Raw genomic sequence first — 18,521 nt, forward strand, 5'->3', positions numbered from 1 at the left:
GTAAATCCCTAGATTTCTCTGTGCCTCACCCTCCCCAGGAGGTAGGTGTCTCCAGCTCAAGGGACCCCTGGAGAACCCCTTGGAGAAGAATGGCTTTGGGTCCTCTCTCCTGTCCTCTGAGGTAGGAACACCCTGTCCAGGGTTTGTCTGAGGAACATGAGCCAGACTCCTGAGTGACTGATGTGTACACCGATTTGCAAAGCATGAGCCCGCACTCCCCTCCACCAGAAATGTTTGTAAAGCCTCCATCATTTAGGCTGGAAAATGTTCAAGCGTGTTTAGCAGAGCAGAGGCACGACCTGTTCTTTTCTAGTGGTTGCCGTCTTGAGTCCGATAGGTAGACCCTGGTGGTCATGGCTGACCGGACACGGACTGGCCCTGTGCTGTCGGCCTTCACATCCTTTTTTATTGTTTTTTTTTAATTGATTTCAGAGAGGAAGGGAGAGGGAGAGAGAGAAACATCAATGATGAGAGAGAATCATTGATCGGCTGCCTCTTGCACACTCTACACTGGGGATGGAGCCCACAACCCAGGCATGTGCCCTTGACCAGAATCGAACCAGGGATCCTTCAGTCCACAGGCAGACGCTCTACCCACTGAGCCAAACCAGTGAGGTCGGCCTTTGCATTCTTGTGTCTGATTTCATGACACACCTTTTTAAAAATGATGTACTTCTTTGGACCAGAAATCAGACAAACTTGGATTCTACCCCAGCTCCAAAGCCTGACCTCACCTGGGCCTGTCAGGTTCCCTGGCCTCACGCGAGGCTGCTGGGGATGGTTTCCTGGAGCTGTGGACAGGCTCGGTCGTTGCCTAGTCTTTTACTTACAGCCTAAGGCAGCTCGGCTTCCCCAGCCCCACTTCAGACCCACTGACGCAGGAGGCAAGGGGAGCCTGGGAACGGTGTTCACACGGACACACAATCTGTGTCACGCTCTATATTTACACAGGAATCTGTAAAGGATTCTAACACGTAGCTCTGGTTACAAAGCACTGGACGAGCACACCCCTTGTTTTCCTGGTGAGGAAACTGCAGCCCCCACAGGCGGTGACCTGCAACAGTGCACCCCACTCTTCTGGGTCTCCGGGGCCTCCCTTCTGCACATGAGAGGGGGTGTCAGGAGAGCCACGCGGCTGGGAAGCTCTTAGGTTGCTGGCAGGCCACCTGGGCTACTGATGGGGAGCAGTCACTTGGTGTTTCTATTTATTGACTTTAAAATTCATCATCCAAAGAAAGTTAATACATGACTGTTTGGTAGCAAGAGAAGCACAATCTAAGACCGCAATGACCCACCCACCCCAAACAAAAACAGAACCGAACAAACCCCATCTGAAACCAGACCTTTGGAGCGGTAGCTGAAGCAGCGAGGGGGCTGGGGCTCAGACTGGCTCCTGGGTCCAGGGGCAGGGGAGGGGCTGCCCTCGGCGATTCCCAGTTGAAGAGGCCATGTCCAGCCCCTCGGCTTTGGGCATCTTTCCTGGAGGGGCTGCCCCTGGCAGGAGGGGTGTGAAGAGAGGGATTCAGTGGTCAGAGTGAGGGGGCTCCTAGGTCCACCCTCCTACGGTGACCGCATGTGCCAGTGCATGAGACACAGGGGCTGGGGGGCAGCTGTGAGGAGCAAGGGCCTTATCTCTTCCTGCTCAGGCCAGCAGAGAGCCCGTCCAAGGCCCCATCAGTGCTCCCGAGTTCAGAGACTACTGAAGGCACCGTCAATAAACTAGGAAATGCCAAGCCTGGGGAGGCCCCCCGACGGAGTCACTGTCCTCGTCATCTTGCTCTGGGTGACAGGGGACTTGGTCCTTGGCTCTGGATGCTGGAGGGCGGCCCAGTCAGCATGAGGCTTGGAAAGTGTGTGAAGAGGCGTTTTAGTGCCCTGAACATGCAGCGTGTGTGTGTGTGTGTGTGTGTGTGTGTGTGCGCGCATGTATGTAATGGGGGGGGGATTGGTCCCTCCAGGAAGGCTTGGTTAGGGTCCTGGTTGGCCCCCCAGGGCAGGAATCGGGTTTTTTTCCTTCTGTCATTTCCTCCAATCACTCCCTGCCCTAGGTCATTGCATAAATAAGTGCTTGGGAAGGTACACATCTAAAAAGAAACATAAATACTGTACATGGGAAAGGATTCCATCCCCCAGCCCTCCCACTGCCCCAGAAAACCCTCCAAATATTGCACATGGCCCTCCCCAGCCCCGTGGGGTCCAGGCCTCGCCGTGTCTTTGGTAGAAGCTCCAGGGACAGAGGTCTGGGTCGCCCTCGTGCCCCCCACCCAGCCCCCATCATGACCAGGAGCACGGGAGCAGCCGGAGGGTCAGGAAAGGCCTTGGCCCACTGGCCAGCAGGAGTTCCATCGGAATGCTTCCGCGGAAACGGAGGAGCCCGTGCAGGCACAGGTGCGCCCTGGCTGGACACTCTGGGCAGAGTCTGCGTGTGGGTTAGGAAGAGGCAAGCAGGCTGAGGGCAGGTGGGTGGCCAGGTCCTGAGCCATCTGGACAGGGTCACACCCTCCACAGGAGGAGGTGGTTCGTGCTGTCATCACGGCCCACGGTCTCGCTGCTGCCGCCACCCCCACTGCTGAGCCGGAAGTCCTCGTAGCCGTCGCCTCCACTGATGACCAGCATTTTGGCCTGGCCGAGGGGGGTCCTCGTGCCGAGGGAGTCCCGTGCTCCAGCGACGGCAGCTTCTCGGGGGGGCGGAGGGGAAGGGTCCTTTAGGGCCTAAGCTCCCGCACCCCGGAAGATAGGAAGAAAGACAGGCACACTTCCCGTGGGAGAGCCCACTACCTGTTGGCCAAGCACTTCCTGTTTGGAAAGAAGTGCCCACTTCCTGGCCGTTAGACAACTTCCTACCTCCTGGCTGTACTTTTCAGGCAGAAGTGACATCATGTCCCCGGGCCAGGCCGCTTTCTGTCTCTATTACTGCACAGACACTGTCCTCCTGGGACTCGCCTCCTGCGTCCAATGCCCCTTCCCAGGCAGGCGCTTAGTCTGCACGCAGACACCTCCCGCCCGGGCTGCCCTGCTCCCGATCCCCTGCCACCTCCTTGGGACTATGGTTTCCAGCCCTGCTGAAGCCGGGCTTGGCTAATTGCTGCTTCCTTGATGTACATCATTTCCTAATAGGCTTCACTTTCTAATTGTCATAGTCCATTTCCTGTCCTATCTGCCACTCTATGTTCCGCTCTCTGGTGTTATTTCTATCTCCTGCTCTGACCATCACTTCCTGCCCCAAACAGACATCACTTCTAATCCTGTGTCATTTCCTGTTGTATGTCCCTGCCTGTGCCATATTCTAATTCTTAGCTTATAGTCACTCCCTGTCCATGACACCTGTCTGGACAGTATTTTACACTCTCTCTCTCTCTCTCTCTCTCTCTCTCTCTCTCTCTCTCTCTCACACACACACACACACACACACACACTCACACACTATTTCCTAGTAGGTTGTATTTTTCCTCCCTCTTAACCCTCTTCTGGCAGGACACTGGGAAGTCCTAACCCAAATGTCCAATACCCCGGGGTGGGGTAGGATAAATGTCCAATACCCCGGGGTGGGGTGGGATACAAGACGCACCTGTGTCTGGGGGAGGTGGTGGGCTGGGGCAGATCAGGTTAAAGCCATCTGGCAGCTGGACAGCAGCCAGGAAACGGACGTGGCCGGTGTGTCCCTGGCCTAGGCCAGCAGGGCTGAGAGGCGCCCGTGGGCAGCTGACGGTACTGGGCGAGGTGGGCATGGTGAGCACGACGCCGGCGCTGGTGCCCACCCACAGCAGCTCTTCACACACCAGCAGCGCCGTGATCCGCAGGCAGGCAGCCTTGTGCTGCCGGATGATGGCGTCCGAGCCTGGGGTGGGAGACAGAGAGCTGAGGCCCCATCCTGGCCTGGCTCCGCTGCGATGATGGGGCGGGAAAGGCTCCGAGGGAAAGGAAGTGGTAGACTGAGGCCACTACCTGCCAGCATCCTGTGCACGGGAGGAGTGACGTCTACCTCTGCCAGCTGCTCAAAAGTGTCTGGATGGTAGAGACACACATGGGCACTACCTTTCAAAGTCACCCACACGCCCAGGCTGGAGTCCACCATGCACGCCACGCTGCGGCTGGAATCCTGCCCCACCCAGAACGTTTCCGGGGGGGGGGGGGGGGGGGGGGGGGTTAGAGAGCAGATGGGTGACTGGCAGGCCTGCCTTTCCTGTCCCCTCCCTGCCTTGTGCTTCACCAGTACCCGTCCCTCCCTCCTTATACCCACACCACACCTCCCCAGAAAGCCCACCCCATGGACAGCAAAGGCAGCTTTGCTCCCTGGTCTGGGTGATTAATCTACCCAAGCTTAAGGGGAGCCTCCCCACTTAATCCTCAGACATTAAAATGGAGGTGCCCTTCCCCCATGACATCTGAGTGATTTGGCCTCTCCCTGGACAGCTGGATACTTTTTTATTCCCCCCCCAGTCCCATCTCCCTCTCTCGTAGGCCGGGCTCACCCTAACTCTCCCCCCACCCCCCCACCCCCATCCATCCCTATTGCTACCTCCAGCTGCAAGGTGTCAGGGTTGAGGACCAGGACTCGGTTCTGGCAGCCACACCATAGCCGCCCGCCCACAGACACCATCTTGGTGATGGGGCTCCCCTGAGCACCCAAGGTCACAGATTTGAAGTTTTGGGGGTCCCAGAAACGACCTGGAGTGAGAACGGGGTAAAGAAAACAGCAAATTCAGTTCAGTATTGCATTTCAGCTTCACCCTCTCCTGAAATGAGGTGCTAACAACCCCATTTAAAAATGAGGACACCAAGGCCCAGAGGCCTGGGAGGTGCCCAAGGCCCCAGCCCCCTCAGGAGAGAGGCCAACACCAGCAAGGGCCTCCCGGGGGCGGGGGAGGGTGGACACGCACCTGCTTCTCTTTGGTAGACCACAAGTTCCCCATTAGCCAGAGACACAAACACCTGGTTGTTCAGATACCTGGGCAGGGAAAGGGAGGGGAGGGAGTCAGGGGCTTACGGAGACCCGAGCAGGTCACGTGGGGCCAAGGGAATCACAGACAAAATGATATGGTTCCCGCGTCCACCTCTCCAGGTAAGAAAGCCCGAGTCTACGAAGGAGGAGTGAATCGCCCACGGCCACACGTGTGAGAGGCACAGCTAGCCTAGGGCCAGGCCTCTGGCCTCCAGCCTCCACAGGAGGGACCTGGAGAGCAAGGGACCCAGTGGGCAGGAGGAAGCCTGCAAGTGCAGCCGAGAAGGTCTGGGCGGGAAGGGCCCCGCGGTGCTTACAGGATGCAGGTCACCGAGGCCGCGTGCTGGAGCTTCATGCTGTTCCTGCGATCGCGGATGCTGTCGGAGGACTGGTACACGTGGACACTGTGGATCAGGGTGTGCACCTGTGACACGTGCTGGGCACACCAGTCCCTGGAGTCACCCCTCCACCGCTTTATCTCCGTATCTCCACCACCACCTCCTCCTTGCCAGGTGCCTGCTCAAGGTGCTGAGGCCCCCAGCCTCCCTGTGGGTTTCAGACCCAGCGGCAGCCCTGGCTGGCAGTACCCCTGGGGTTTGAACCAAAGCCCTCCTGCTTCCCAAAGTGAGGAGCTCAGGGTTCCAGCACTGCGACCCCGGCCCCTTCCGTGTCCCTACCAGCCATCCTCGGTGCCCAGCCACACGGAGCTCTGATAGGCCTCAGGGTCAACGCTCAGCAGGTCCTCGAGGCTGCCCCTGGTGAAGGAGCCGCGGCTGGAGCGGCGAAGGGCTCGCCCATCCATTGGGCTGGTGCCGCAGGGACCGCCAGGCCCGAAGGAGCCAGACAGCGGCAGGAAGCCGGGCTCCTGCTCCTCCTCTGAACTGGTCGTCTCTGCCATGGCCTCCTTGGAGCTCGGGGTCTCCTCATCTGAGGGAGACAAAGGTCTCTGTCTCCAATGCCCTCTGCAGGCCTGAGCCCTGATACCTTTCTGGGCCTCCGTCTCCCCTCAATGCATCCCTCTTGGCGATGTCCCTCCCGAGGGCCCTTCCGCAGCTGCTCTCCGCACCCCGAGGCCTCTGCATCAGCTCAGGCTCGTTACCCTGCTGACAGCCCAGCGCTACAGGCTCCTAGTCCCAGCCTGGCCCCCTCCCATCGGCCGCCATACCATGGGCCAAGGGACCAGCCACTCCACACCCTACTCCATCTTCTCTAACTCGTCAGTCATTCCAGCATCTGGCCTGACTGTCCCACTGTCCTCGGGGTCCTCGGTGTCAGCCCCGGCCCACCTTGCAGCCCCCTTGCTCTGTGTGCTGACGTCCTGAGACTTGATCCCAGGCCTTGGCTTACGCGGGTCCCTCCTCACCTATCAGTACTCTTGGGCTGCCCCCCACTCTGGGCGTCCACCCTGCCTGACAGCCCCACGTTGGGCACTCACTGCCAAAGCTAGAGGAGATGGTGGACCGGCTGGCCTGGCTCTGCAGGGTCCCGGAGGGACTGGGCGAAGACTCATCGTCCGAGTCACTGTCAAAGGGCACCAATTCCGGGCGGGGGTCACCCTCAGCAGGGCCTGGTGCCATCTCTAGGCCCGATCCGGCAATGGAGATGTGCAGGCAGGGCTGGGGCCCTGGTTCGGCCAGCATCCCTGCTTCCTCGTCTGCAGCCTCGACTTCCAGTTCTGGCCCAGGAGGCTCAGGTGCTGACTCCTGGGGGGTCCTCAGCGATGAAGGCCGCTCCCTGGGAGACCAAGGGGTGGGGATGAGAGCCCCCAGGAGCCCAAGCTCAGCCCCACCCCCTGGCAAGCCCCCCAGACCCCACACCATGGACACGCCCTCAAGGCCCCACCTACATCCTAGGGACACACCCACACCCACTAGAGGGACCTCGGTGTGTTGAGGTAGGAACTCAGTCCAGCAGCCCTGCCCACGGCGGGCCTCACCGTTGGCAGTGGGGCTGCAGGCCTGGCACTGCCCCGATGCAGAGGATGCGAGCGGAGCAGACGGCGATGCAGGCCTCCACGTCGGGCTCGGCGCGCAGGCTCAGCAGGCACACCTGGCCCACGTAGCCGTCACTGTTGCACACCCACACCTCCGGCGCGGGCTCCGGGCAGCTGCTCAGGGTTGGGGCCGCACAGGAGAACTGCCAACAACACCAATGGGGAAGGCAAACGGAGGAATCGCTGCGAGCTCCCCACAGCAGGGCAGGGAGGCAGGCCCACATGGGTGTGTATGGATCCCAACACAGATCATGGGAGCAGGTGCAATATTCAGGACATGTATGTAATACAAACACATGAGCACGTGCTGGCTTTGAATATGTGCCCCCACAGGACCCAGGCACCTGCACATACCTGCATGCCACTGCGTGTTTTCATGATGGGGATGGCCTTCAGGAACTCAGGGTCTAGGCAGCTTTTGCTGGATGCTACAGTGGGGATGGGCAGACAGACAGACACTGCTTAGCAGCCACCTCATCCTGGTTCCTACCTTGCCCATTTCCCTTCCTCCCCTGCCCCTCAGTCTCCCTCGAGGGAGAATGAGGTGGATGTGAATTATGCCCTGCTCGGCCCTGGCCTTATGCAGGAGATAGACCTAGAGGTCTCTAAGAATCTTCTAAGCCATGGACCTGAACAACAGCTTTCCGTGACCCAGGCCTCCTCCCAGTGTGTGTGGAGACGAGGAGTTCTTGCCATGCACTCCCACACGGGGCCCCTGACGTAAGCTGACCCTATCCATGGACTCCCCTCCCTGCAGGGAGGCCCGGGGAAGCCCTGTTTTACTGCAGGCGTCTAGTCCACCCTCCCCCACAGGGGCTGGAGCACAGGACATGGCGGGCCTGGAATTTCTGGCTGCCAATGTCTCAGAGAGCCGTGTGGTGCTGCCCACTGCCCACTGCCTGGAGGTGCTGGGAGGAGGGCGCCAGCGTGGGCCCTGGCTTACCCAGTTTCCTCTTGGCCTCATCGAAGGCCTGCTCAAAGCCAAGGCGGGCGTCAGGGTGGGGGAACTCGAAGATGAAGGAGTCCGTGCCCTCGGGCCGCGTGGTACACAGCTCCAGCTTGGTCGGGGGGAAGGAGAGCGCATAGCACAGCGCCTGCTTCTCGGACAGGTCCCGGTGCATGGCGGCCGAGAGGTCCCGAAGCACGTCGTCCAGGCTCTGTGGGGGAAAGCCCAGGCCTCAGGCCCTCCCATCTCCCCACAGCCTGCTCCTGCCCCGGGGATGAGGATGGGGACCTGCCTCCCCCCCCACAGAAAGTGGGACTCTGTCGCCCCTCTTAGACCAAGAGGAAGTCTGCCTTCCCCCCACTGACAGGATGGGCCTCTCTCCTCCCTCAGCTCTCAGCTGGGGATGGACCTGTGTCTCCACCTCAGGCTTGGGACACACTACTTCCCTCTGATGGGGTGAGGCTGTTTTCCCTCTTAGATGAGTGACAGGGATGTCCTCTCCCTCGGAGAGGCTCAGGGGATCCCCGCCCTCAACTGCAGGCAGCCTCAGGCAGAGGAGCAGACCTGGTGGGGGAAACCGAGGCTCTCCGAGAGCTTGCTCATCTGGCCCAGGGTGGTCAGGTCCTCGTCGAGGCGGCTGATGGCCTTCTGGATGTTCTCCCGATTGGTGGCTTGGGCTGCCCCTGTGGGACAGAGAAGGCCACGGACAGATCCAGAAACAGCCAAGGTCAAGGCTGGAAAGGCACTCCTCCCTCAGCGCACGACTTGCAGCTGGGTGCGGGGAGCGGCCTCACCAACAGCAAACCCCACGTGCCCAGGATTAAAGCTCGCGGGCAGTTCGCAGAGAGCCCCAGGCCCGGGGGCAGGGGACTGGGCCAAGAGGCACACAGCACAGGCTGCGGGGCCCCGGAGAACCCCCTGGAAGAGCACAAATAACGAGCAGATGCCCTGCAGGCTGTGCGGCACCAGCTGACAAACTGGCCTGTGCAGCGGCAGCCGCCCACGGGGAGTCCAACTGCTGACTACGGGACTCAGAGCCTCCACAAAGGAGGGAGCAACGAGCTGATGCCCTGGATTTCCCTGGTCCTCTATGCACCTCCCCACTGCCGAGCAGCCGGCCCAGAGGCCAGCTCAGCACCCCACGCCCCGCGTGCCCGGCTGGGGTGCACGTGATGGCAGTGGCATGTACTAGACAAGTCGGGGCTGGGAGGGCTCCTGTTCCTTCGGAGGGAAACTTCCCACAGCTCTCACCGTATGCTTTCTTCCATATGACCCTGCCCCACGCCTAGCCATAGCTGACTGGACCAAGACTGGACACTTGACCTAAAGATAGTCATGTTATCAGCTGGCCTGTTCCCTCACGAGAAGAGACGAAGTGGGCCAATAACCAGCTTGGATTCCTACACAGGGGCCTATGTGGGGCAGGCCTGGGTTCACCTAGGGCAGCGGTTCTCAACCTGTGGGTCGCGACCCCTTTGGCAGTTGAACGACCCTTTCACGGGAGTCGCCTAAGACCATCCTGCATATCAGATATTTACATTACGATTCATAACAGTAGCAACATGACAGTTATGAAGTAGCAACGAAAATAATTTTATGGTTGGGTCACAACATGAGGAACTGTATTTAAAGGGCCAGAAGGTTGAGAACCACTGACCTAGGGGCTGATCGAGTCCCTTCCTCACCTCGGGGCCCACCCCAGCTGGTCTGAACTGCCTCCAGCCCAGAGGTGCCCACACCACCAATCTACACCAACCACCTCACTGAATAAGGTGAGCAGGGCATCCTGGCGCAACTAGGCCCAGAGCTGAGGGAGAAAGGCCGATCGGAAAAGGGCATGGTGGATCATGGGAGTTATAAGGAAGCAGAGAAAGCTGAGAGCAATGAGGAGAACAGTAAGAGAGAGAGAGAGAGAGAGAGAGAGAGAGAGAGAGAGAGACCGACCACAGGAGCTCCGACAGTCTCAGCCCCAAACAACTCGGATCTTTCCAACCGGCCTGTCGCCTGCACTGACCTGAGGACACGTGAGTGAGTCTATGTTCCCTGTGCACAAAACTGCTGGACCAGAACTGTGCCCCATCACCTAACACGAGGTGCTTAACTGAGTCAATCAATGGCTAATAACAGGATGTCTGTGCTCCCTGAACCCCCCAGCCCAGCCCCACCCACGTTAGGCCCCTGCCCAGTCAGAAGGTGTCTTCGTGGGCAGGTCCTGGTCTGGCTCGGTGGATGCCAACCAGATCCCGTGTGTGCCAGACCCCTTGTACTGGATGGGAAAGTAAGGACCCAGAGCAGAAAGCAGATGGAGAGGCAGCCAGCCTGGCCACGCTCACACCCACTAGGGGGGCTTCTCAGAGGAGGACCCCAACGCCCGAAACTCCGGAGGCAGCTCCACCTTTGATGATGTCTGCATCTTCCAGCGGCAGCTTCCACAGCAGCTTGTATTTGCTGGCCGTGTCAATGACGCTGGCTGCCGTGTACCTGTGGGGAGCCACGGGGTGCTCAGGCCAGGGCAGGGGAGTGAGCCCTGAGAGGGACAACTGCTCCCACTTTCCCAGCCCTGCCCCCGCCCCCCCCCTCCACCCCCTCCCCCACAGCCACTCACAGACTCATGGAGCTGCGCCGCAGGGAGCCTGACTTCCGCTTCAGGGTGGTGCAGACGATGAGGTCCGTGAACAGAAAGAGGGACCGGTCCTTCTTGCCACCGACTGCCTTCTGTGGGCCCAAGGCAGGATTCAGGCCCAGAGGCCCACCCTCCTGCCCACAGGACCCAGGGGACAGCCAGGCCCAGGGAGGGGTGAGGACTCTCCCCCAGCTGCCCAGAGGCAGAGTTGGGACTGGACCCGGGGCGCCTGTTGGGGTGGAAGAGCAGGGAGAGCCGTGGGCAGCGGGTATGAGCAGACGTGTGAACAAAGTAGGCTGGGAGTGGGGACAAGCACGCAGACAACAGGGCGCTTCTTACCACTTCAATGACCATCTCCTGCCTCAGGAACCGCCGCTGCGGGGCCTGGAGCTGTGGGGCAGGAGGTACAGGGTGTCTCGCAGCAAATTATTAATCCTCATCCCATTCCCAGGCTCTGGAGGCCCCTTGGCCCCCCTCTAGGGCCAGGCCACTGGAAGCAACACCTCATTCCCCCTCCCGACGCCATCAGGCCATAGACACATGCTAGAGGCATATGTGGAAGAGGAAGGGTGGACACTGCTGTGGACATGAACACAGCCATGTTCCAGGTGACCACAGACGGACAGAGGCATGGGCAGGGTGGGGCGGGGCTGCACGCACATCCTCCATGCCCTCGATGTGAGCCTCGATCTCCTGCAGGACGCGGGCGTGCCGCTCTGCCTCCTCCGCACTCCGCACGCCCTTGTTGATGCGTTCCGCCACCTGCTTGATGTTCCGCTGTGCGTCCAGCAGGAGTGGGTGGTCCGGGTGGTCCTCAGGGGTGTGCTTCAGGAGGTCCTGGGGTGGGAACAGGGACCAGATCTGTCTGCTTAGCTGCCCTGCTGGGCCCCGGCCCCACACTCACTCTGCAGCAGGAGGGACTATGGGCAGATGTCACAGAGGACTTCCTTTCCCACCAGAGCCCTGGGGACCCAGCCTCAGAGCCCCCGGCATCCCCACACACCTCCAGGCCTTACCCACCTTCACCAGAAGCTCATAGCGTGGGATCCGCTGCACGGGCTTGATCATGAGGTCGGACAGCGCCTGCTTCTCCTTGTTCTCCCGCATGCTTTGCTGAAATCCCAAACAGGGGGATGGGCAGCCGCGTGAGGTATGACACGCAAAGAAGAGACTACCCAGGAAGCCCCTCCAGCTCAGCCTGAGGGCAGAAGTTGAGCCTGGCTAGGGCTGTGGTGCCCAGGCTGGGAACTCCTGGGGTCCCCAAAGCTGGCCCAAGGTGAGGGTGGCTTCCATCCCCCCAGCCCTGGCCCACGGTACCTCTAGGAACTTGAGAAAGGCAGGCCTCGCCTCCTTAGCCACACGCACGGCATCCTTCGCATTGAGAAAGTTATCAATGTAGGCAGAATAGATGTTGACCAGGACATCCTTGGAGAACTGTGGGTGAAGACACAGGTTGGGGACCCTCAAGGTGTCCCTTACTCCACCTCACCCTGTCCTGGTTTCCACTGATTCAAAAGTCAATGTTCTTTCATTGGTACAGCCCCTGAGAGATAAGGCATGTGCTCTTGTGTTGTGTGTACATGCTGTATGTGTGACTGTGTGATGAGGTGTGTACATGTGCACAGACATACACACGTGTATCTTGTCTGCACGCGTGTCCGTCCGTGTGCCTGGATGTGTGCTGTGAGCTCAGACCAGGTTCTCTCACTTCCAACGGGGCACTTCCATCCCTGGGTCTCCAACTCCACCAAGTCCAGGCAGGCAGGTCTCCCTCCTCCCTCTCCTCTGAGCAACGCAGGCTTGTCCTAGCTGCCTGGCCTTTGCTCCTGTAATTCCCTCCACCAGGAATGCCCTTCCCCTCCCACTCTGACCGTCCTCAGGGCTGGGCTCCAGCTCGGCCTCCTCCAGGAAGCAGCTCTGCCTGGAACTACACCGGGTCCCTGGCCTCCCCTGACCTCAGGACAAGCTTTCCCTCTCCAAGGAGACAGCTGCCCCATCCCACCCAAGCAAGCCCCACTCAGGGAAGGCACACAGCTGGTGGCCAATACCTGCTGCTTGGCTGACAGCTGGGCTAAATGTCGGGGTTCTTGGTCAGAAGCCCTGGCTGGGAGTTGGGACACCCGGTTCCTGTGTCAGCTGCACTATGGATGACTGGGGGACCTGTGGTGGTGTTTCTGGTTCTCTGAGCCTCCGAGCCCATGAGCCCTGCCCATTCCCAACCCCCCAGGTGTGCCTCAGGGTGGAGGCCGAAGCAGCTCAGGAAGGAAGACTGTCCCCACAAACTGCCCCCATCCTGGGACAGAGCACCCTATGCTGACCCCTCCCTGGAGGCAAGGACTCCTTTTGCACCCCATGCTCAGCAACAAGATCTGAGTGCCTGGCCCTCACCGGTTTGGCTCAGTGGATAGAGCATCAGCCTGCGGACTGAAGGGTCCCAGGTTCGATTCCGGTCGGGGGCATGTACCTTGGTTGCGGGCACATCCCCAGTAGGGAGTGTGCAGGAGGTAGCTGATTGATGTTTTTCTCTCATCGATGTTTCTAACTCTCTATCCCTCTCCCTTCCTCTCTGTAAAAAATCAATAAAATATATTTAAAAAAAAAAAAAAAAAAGATCTGAGTGCCTGGCTGGTGTGGCTCAGTGATTGAGTGTCGACCTGTGAACCTGGAGGTCAGGGTTCAATTCCCAGTCAGAGCACATGTTCAACTTGTGGGCTCCAGCCCCAGTGTGGGGCGTGCAGGAGGTGGCCGATCAGTGATTCTCTCTCATCCTTGATGCTTCTCTCTCTCTCTCCCTCTCCTTTACTCTCTGAAATCAATAAAAATATAGAAGAAAAAAAAAAAAGATCTGAGTGACACGGAGGGTGGTGATGGGCTGGAGATGTCAGCACTCAAGCTGGGGTCCCATCACCGCCAGACCAAGGTTCTCATCACATCGGTTTCAGGGCAGCAGAGACCTTCGAAGACCTTCTTAGGCCCAAGGCCCACTCACATCCTCACAAACACATCCACATCCCATAAAAATAGATGTTCTTTTGTTCTGCTAGTACAATTTTTAGAAGGAGTTTTACAATTTTGCTTCTTGAAATTATTGGGCTCTGAGTAACTAATTTGCATTTGACTATAATTTATTCATCATCATCATGCATTCTCGGAAATTCTGGCAAAATAACAAATGAATTCTAAATTTAATAAAGAAAATGGCATATTATGTTTTACACACATTTGGTTAAATGCTTATTAGTTTTGTTTTTTTTAACATGTTTTTTAAAAACTGATTTTGGAGAAGGAAAGGGAGAAAGCAAGAGAGATAGAAACATCGAGGAGAAACATCGATCGGCTGCCTCCCGCACTCCCCCTACTGGGGATCAAGCCCATAACCTGGGCATGTGCCCTGATCTAGAATCGAACCAGAACCTCCTGGTTCAAGGATTGATGCCCAGCTGGCATCTTTTTGAGTTTTGAAGCAATCCCTTTTCAAAGGTCCCAGTCTCTAATGCAGCTTTTTTTTTTTTTTAAATGAGCATTTATTTGAGCCAAACTGATGACATATGGCAGGGAGCAGGATCTCAAATGCTCCTGCAGGATCTTGGAAAGCGTGAAGGCGGAGGGTGAAAGGGAACACAGGGTGGGACAGAGCATGAGCTCTGGAACCAGGTTTCTGGGGGTTGAACCCTGCACCACCTGCTCACTATGACTTTGATCAGGTTATCATATTTCTCTACCACAGAGCCAACAACTTTAAATTCAGGGTAATAATACCACCTTCTTCCTGGCGTTGTTGATAGATACAAGGTGGGGCAAAAGTAGGTTTACAGTTGTTCACATGGAAAATAATACATTAATAAAACAAGAATAAATTGTTTCATGTACTCACAACTGTAGATCTACTTTTGCCCCACCCTGTATACTGTATCTAGACTAATGCCTGGCACGTACTAAATGCTAAATAGTTAGCCATTATTATTGAAATATCTGGTGGAGAAAAGAGCTAGTCAAGGTAGGAGTTGAGGTTAGTACTAGCATCCCTTTGAGGTCTGGGGCAGGGTCAGCAACCTGAGTTGGGTCCGGGATCAGGTCAGTGTCTGGTTGGGATGGGGCATCCCACAAACCCTGGGATTGGGCAATGTCCAGGTTCAGATCAACCCAGGGTCTGCGGTCAGTGCCAGTGTCTGGTCAGGTTCTGGGGTTACATCTGGGATCAGAATCATTGCCCAGGTGAAGTGGAGTGAGGTGGGGTGAGGGGCCCACAGCAGCAGCCAGCCCCATCCAGGAGGGGCCTGAGGTGGCGAGGCTGTGGGGGCTGCAGCCATAGGCAGCAGGGCCACTCACCGACTGGATGAGCAGGTCTCCCACCTTCTGCTGGGCGTGCCAGGTCTGCACGCAGTGCCGCACCTGCTCCAGGAACTGCTCGTGGTGCTCCAGGAGCTCCGGGATCTGGTCGAAAATCTCGTCCACCAGCGATGGGTCACACAGCAAGGAGTTCTCGGGCTGCTTCAGTGGCTGCATGTAGCCCTGGGGGACCCACGAGGTCAGTGTAAGTCCCCTCAGAGATGGCACCCCAACCCGGTGGCATAGGTGCACACAGTCACCCAGGCCTGCAGCTCAGGGCCCTGCCTCTTGGATCTCCCTCATTAGACTCAGAGCTCTAGGAGGGAAATAGGAAGGCCTATCCGCATGCCCCTCACTGCACAGCCCGTGCCTGGCATAAGATGGGCGTGAGGGGCTCAGGAAAGGTTTGTTGGATGCATGAACAAGCAGATTTTGGAGTGAGGAAAGCAAGAAGACTGGGCTCCCTGGAGACCCATAGGTACACACTAAGTCAGCTAATGTTTTACTGAGCACTTACTATGTGCTGGGCATCGTGCAAAGACTGGGTGACACCAGTGAACAAAAAAGAGAAAAATCCCTGCCCTGAAAGGGTTTACAATCTAGTCAGATAAAATACACAAATAAAATAATAAAAACAAAGCACATTTCATCTAATCTAAGATGTATCTTTAAGAAAAAAATTTGCTGTCAATTAAATGATGATATGCATTCAATTATAAAATGCACCTTGATTTCAGAGATGTGAAAATGTGAAGAACGGGTTTTAGAACTGACTACCTGTGGACATCACCTGGTGAGTCTCAAGATGATAACCGCTGTGGGGAAATGAAGCAGGGGGGGCATGGAGGCCACGGGAAGTTACTGAGGCTGCTAGTGACACTATCTGAGCATTATTTTAACAGTTTTCAGATCTGCTAGTCAGTCTGTGACTAAACCTGTTTTTCACTTCAAATCTGCATTCAGTGGTGTGTCCTGCCCATAAACAGCCCTTGCTCGGTGGCTAGTGTGCTCGTGGAGAGGCCGCCCTCTACTGGCCCGAACTGTAACTGCAGGCCAAAAAACCCTGAAGAAGTATATTGTAGTATGCAACACTGTAATAAAATGTATATTAAACATTTTAAAAACCTGGCTTGTTTTGTAAGAAAAATTCCAGAAAGTAATGCTCAACAGAATCCTCTCACGTGGCTGGGATTCTGAAAGGGCCTGGGGTGATGGTGAGGAGACAGGCTGGCAGCCTTCCTCTCTCAGCACTGGCCAGTCTGAGTCAGGGAATCTGACTCCTCTACCTCATATAAGTGGAATCACACAGTATTTGTCCTTTTGTGACTAACTTATTTCATTGAGCATAATGTCCTCAAGGCTGATCTATATTGTAGCATGTGTCAGAATTTCCTTCCTTTTTAAGGCTGAACAATATCCTGTTGTTAGGTACATACGCTCTGTGCACTTTTGCATCATCGTTTGTCCTCATGTGTGGTCTGTCTGTCTGGTTACTGCTGGTCTCTGCCACAGACTGTGAGCTCCGGGAGACAGGAGCTTCTCTTCATGCTCACTGGTGGTTCAGCAGTGAAGCAGGTGCTTCGGAGGGGTTTGTGGAGTGAATTAATGAATGTTGCCAGGGCTCTACCTTCTGCCCTTTGATCTCACTCTGCCCAGGTGGCTTGAACAAACTCACCCTTAACTGTGAATGCCAGGCCCCACTTCAGCTGAGACCATGCTCTCTTCCATCCTGGGCCCCAGACCCGCTGGTGCCTCTCGGCTCCTGGGCTATCCTATTCCCACACTCCCTGTTTCTGAACCCAAGCTCACCATCTTGCCCCACCTTTCCCAGGTGGGGCTCCATTAGTGCCTCAGTCGCCAAGGCTAGGGGCCCGGGCATCATGCTGCGCTTCCCCACCTCACCCCCTACAGCCAACCAGTTACCATGCCTGGCCTGACCAACCCACCTCTTAAATGTCTGTCCCCAACTCTCTCTGCCTGCAGCCTCTGCGCTGGTCCTGGCCTCTCCTCCCTCGCCTGACCTCAGTGACTTTGACCCGGCCTCCTCTTCTGCTACCCACCTTCCCAGGAGTCAACAGACTTTGTAAAGCATCAGTCATGCTACACTGCCCCTGCTCAAAGCCCTTCACTGACTCCCCAAGACCCTCGACAGAGTCCAAACCCTCTTCCTGGTATTCAAGACCCCTACCCTGTGGGCCCTGCTGGCCCCCTCAGCGTCACCATAGGACCAACCCCTGGGCTCTGCGCTGGCCACACGGACCTCTGGATGTTCTCCTTACTGGACTGTGCACACGCTGTTCCTGCTGCGGAAAGACAGTTCAGGAGGAAGCCAGATGTCCTCCCAGGAAAATGCGCTGATCCCATGACGCAGTTGCCCCTTCGATGCCTCAGGAGTGCCCACAGACTCACCCAGGCCCCCAGCAGGACTGAGAGCTCCTGTGGCAGGGGCTTGTCTCTCTTGTTTATCCCTGTTTCCTCCCCCTGGAGGGCCTCACGTGCAGGAGCTTAACGTTTCATTCCCCTCAACAAACACTTGCTCAGGCCATGAATAAAATGGAGAGGGGGTACACCAGAGGGCTTTACAACCCAAGCTCAGACTCCGGCTGCCTTGGGGAGTTGGAAGGGCAGTGGGGTGAAGGAGCCTCTGCCCTGGCGTAGCCTGGTCTGGCCTCATGAAGGCCCTCTGCATTCTCTCCTGCCTAGAGGAGGCTTCCGCCCCTGGGGTAGCCACCTGGGGGGTTCTCTACGGAGGGCGGTGTGTCCCAGCGTCACTCCTCTCTACCTCTGACCTCGGCTCCCTGTCCATGAAGTGGGAGCCTGGGAGGGCTGTGAGCCTCACCTGCATCAGGGTGCGCAGCGACTCCACATACGACTGCTCCGTGTCCAGCAGGGTCATGGTCACGTGCTTCCGCATGTCCTGGGGAACAGAAGGTAAAGGGTGGGCAGTGCACATGGGCCCAGCGAGCCCACCCACACCCTCTCCCTGGCCTTTAAGGTTTGCCACCACCCAGGGCTGCTGGCTGTGCTCCAAGGTGCCCTGGACCTCCATTATGCCAGCTCTCTGCTCACAGGCCCCCACTGCGGGGAGGACCCAGCCCTGCATCTCCCTCCTCCCCAGAGTGCGCCTGGCTCTTCCACCCCCTCCCACGGTTGTTTACTTTTGGGCTCCCCTACTGGGTTTCTGAGAAGGACTCAAAAAAAAAATCAATAACCTCTCGCATTTGCAAAGGAGGATGCCTCCAGGCCACCCCCCACTCCAGCTGCCAATTCTGAAAACCCCACCTCCAGGCTCAGTGCTGCGGGGTCAGACCCCGCCTGGTTGTGCTTCTCCCTGAGAGTAAAAACGGTTACCCCTGCTACAGATGAAGACAAGATGGCCCAGAGAGATGAGGCTGGCCCCAAAAGTCAGAGCCGGGAGGGGGCAGGATCAGACGCTCTCAGACAAGGCTGGGTCCCAGTTCTCTCATTAGGAGCTTAACTGAGCCCTGCTCTGTGTTAGGCTCTGTTCTAAGCATTACATATTATTTCATCTCTCTGACCACCCTGTGAGGTAGATATTACTATTCTTCCCGTTTTAAAAACGAGGAAAAGGAGACCCAAGCACCAATGCCTCCATTCTGAAAATCTGATGAATTGTAGTAGAGTCCCTTTGGGATTCCCCAAACTCTGCACCCACACCCGCAGGGAC

General features: G+C 57.3%; 1 protein-coding gene across 1 annotated transcript; it reads right to left on the reverse strand.

Annotated features, from left to right (window-relative positions):
• Positions 1-1,178: 1,178 nt before the first annotated feature.
• LOC102443131 (rho guanine nucleotide exchange factor 17) lies at positions 1,179-17,882 on the reverse strand. Its single transcript, XM_023764047.1, is given in 21 exon segments — positions 1,179-2,618; positions 2,621-2,685; positions 3,568-3,838; positions 3,946-4,121; positions 4,521-4,668; positions 4,881-4,948; positions 5,260-5,346; positions 5,620-5,869; positions 6,378-6,676; positions 6,879-7,078; positions 7,290-7,363; positions 7,879-8,092; positions 8,446-8,564; positions 10,277-10,362; positions 10,487-10,596; positions 10,844-10,894; positions 11,165-11,341; positions 11,525-11,617; positions 11,822-11,938; positions 14,834-15,016; positions 17,673-17,882. Coding segments are annotated over 21 exon segments (3,123 nt in total). The 3' UTR covers positions 1,179-2,493.
• Between the last annotated feature and the right edge of the window lie 639 nt (positions 17,883-18,521).

This window comes from Myotis lucifugus, unplaced genomic scaffold (genome assembly GCF_000147115.1).
Source record: "Myotis lucifugus unplaced genomic scaffold, Myoluc2.0 scaffold_313, whole genome shotgun sequence".
In the NCBI taxonomy this organism is placed as follows: domain Eukaryota; kingdom Metazoa; phylum Chordata; class Mammalia; order Chiroptera; family Vespertilionidae; genus Myotis; species Myotis lucifugus.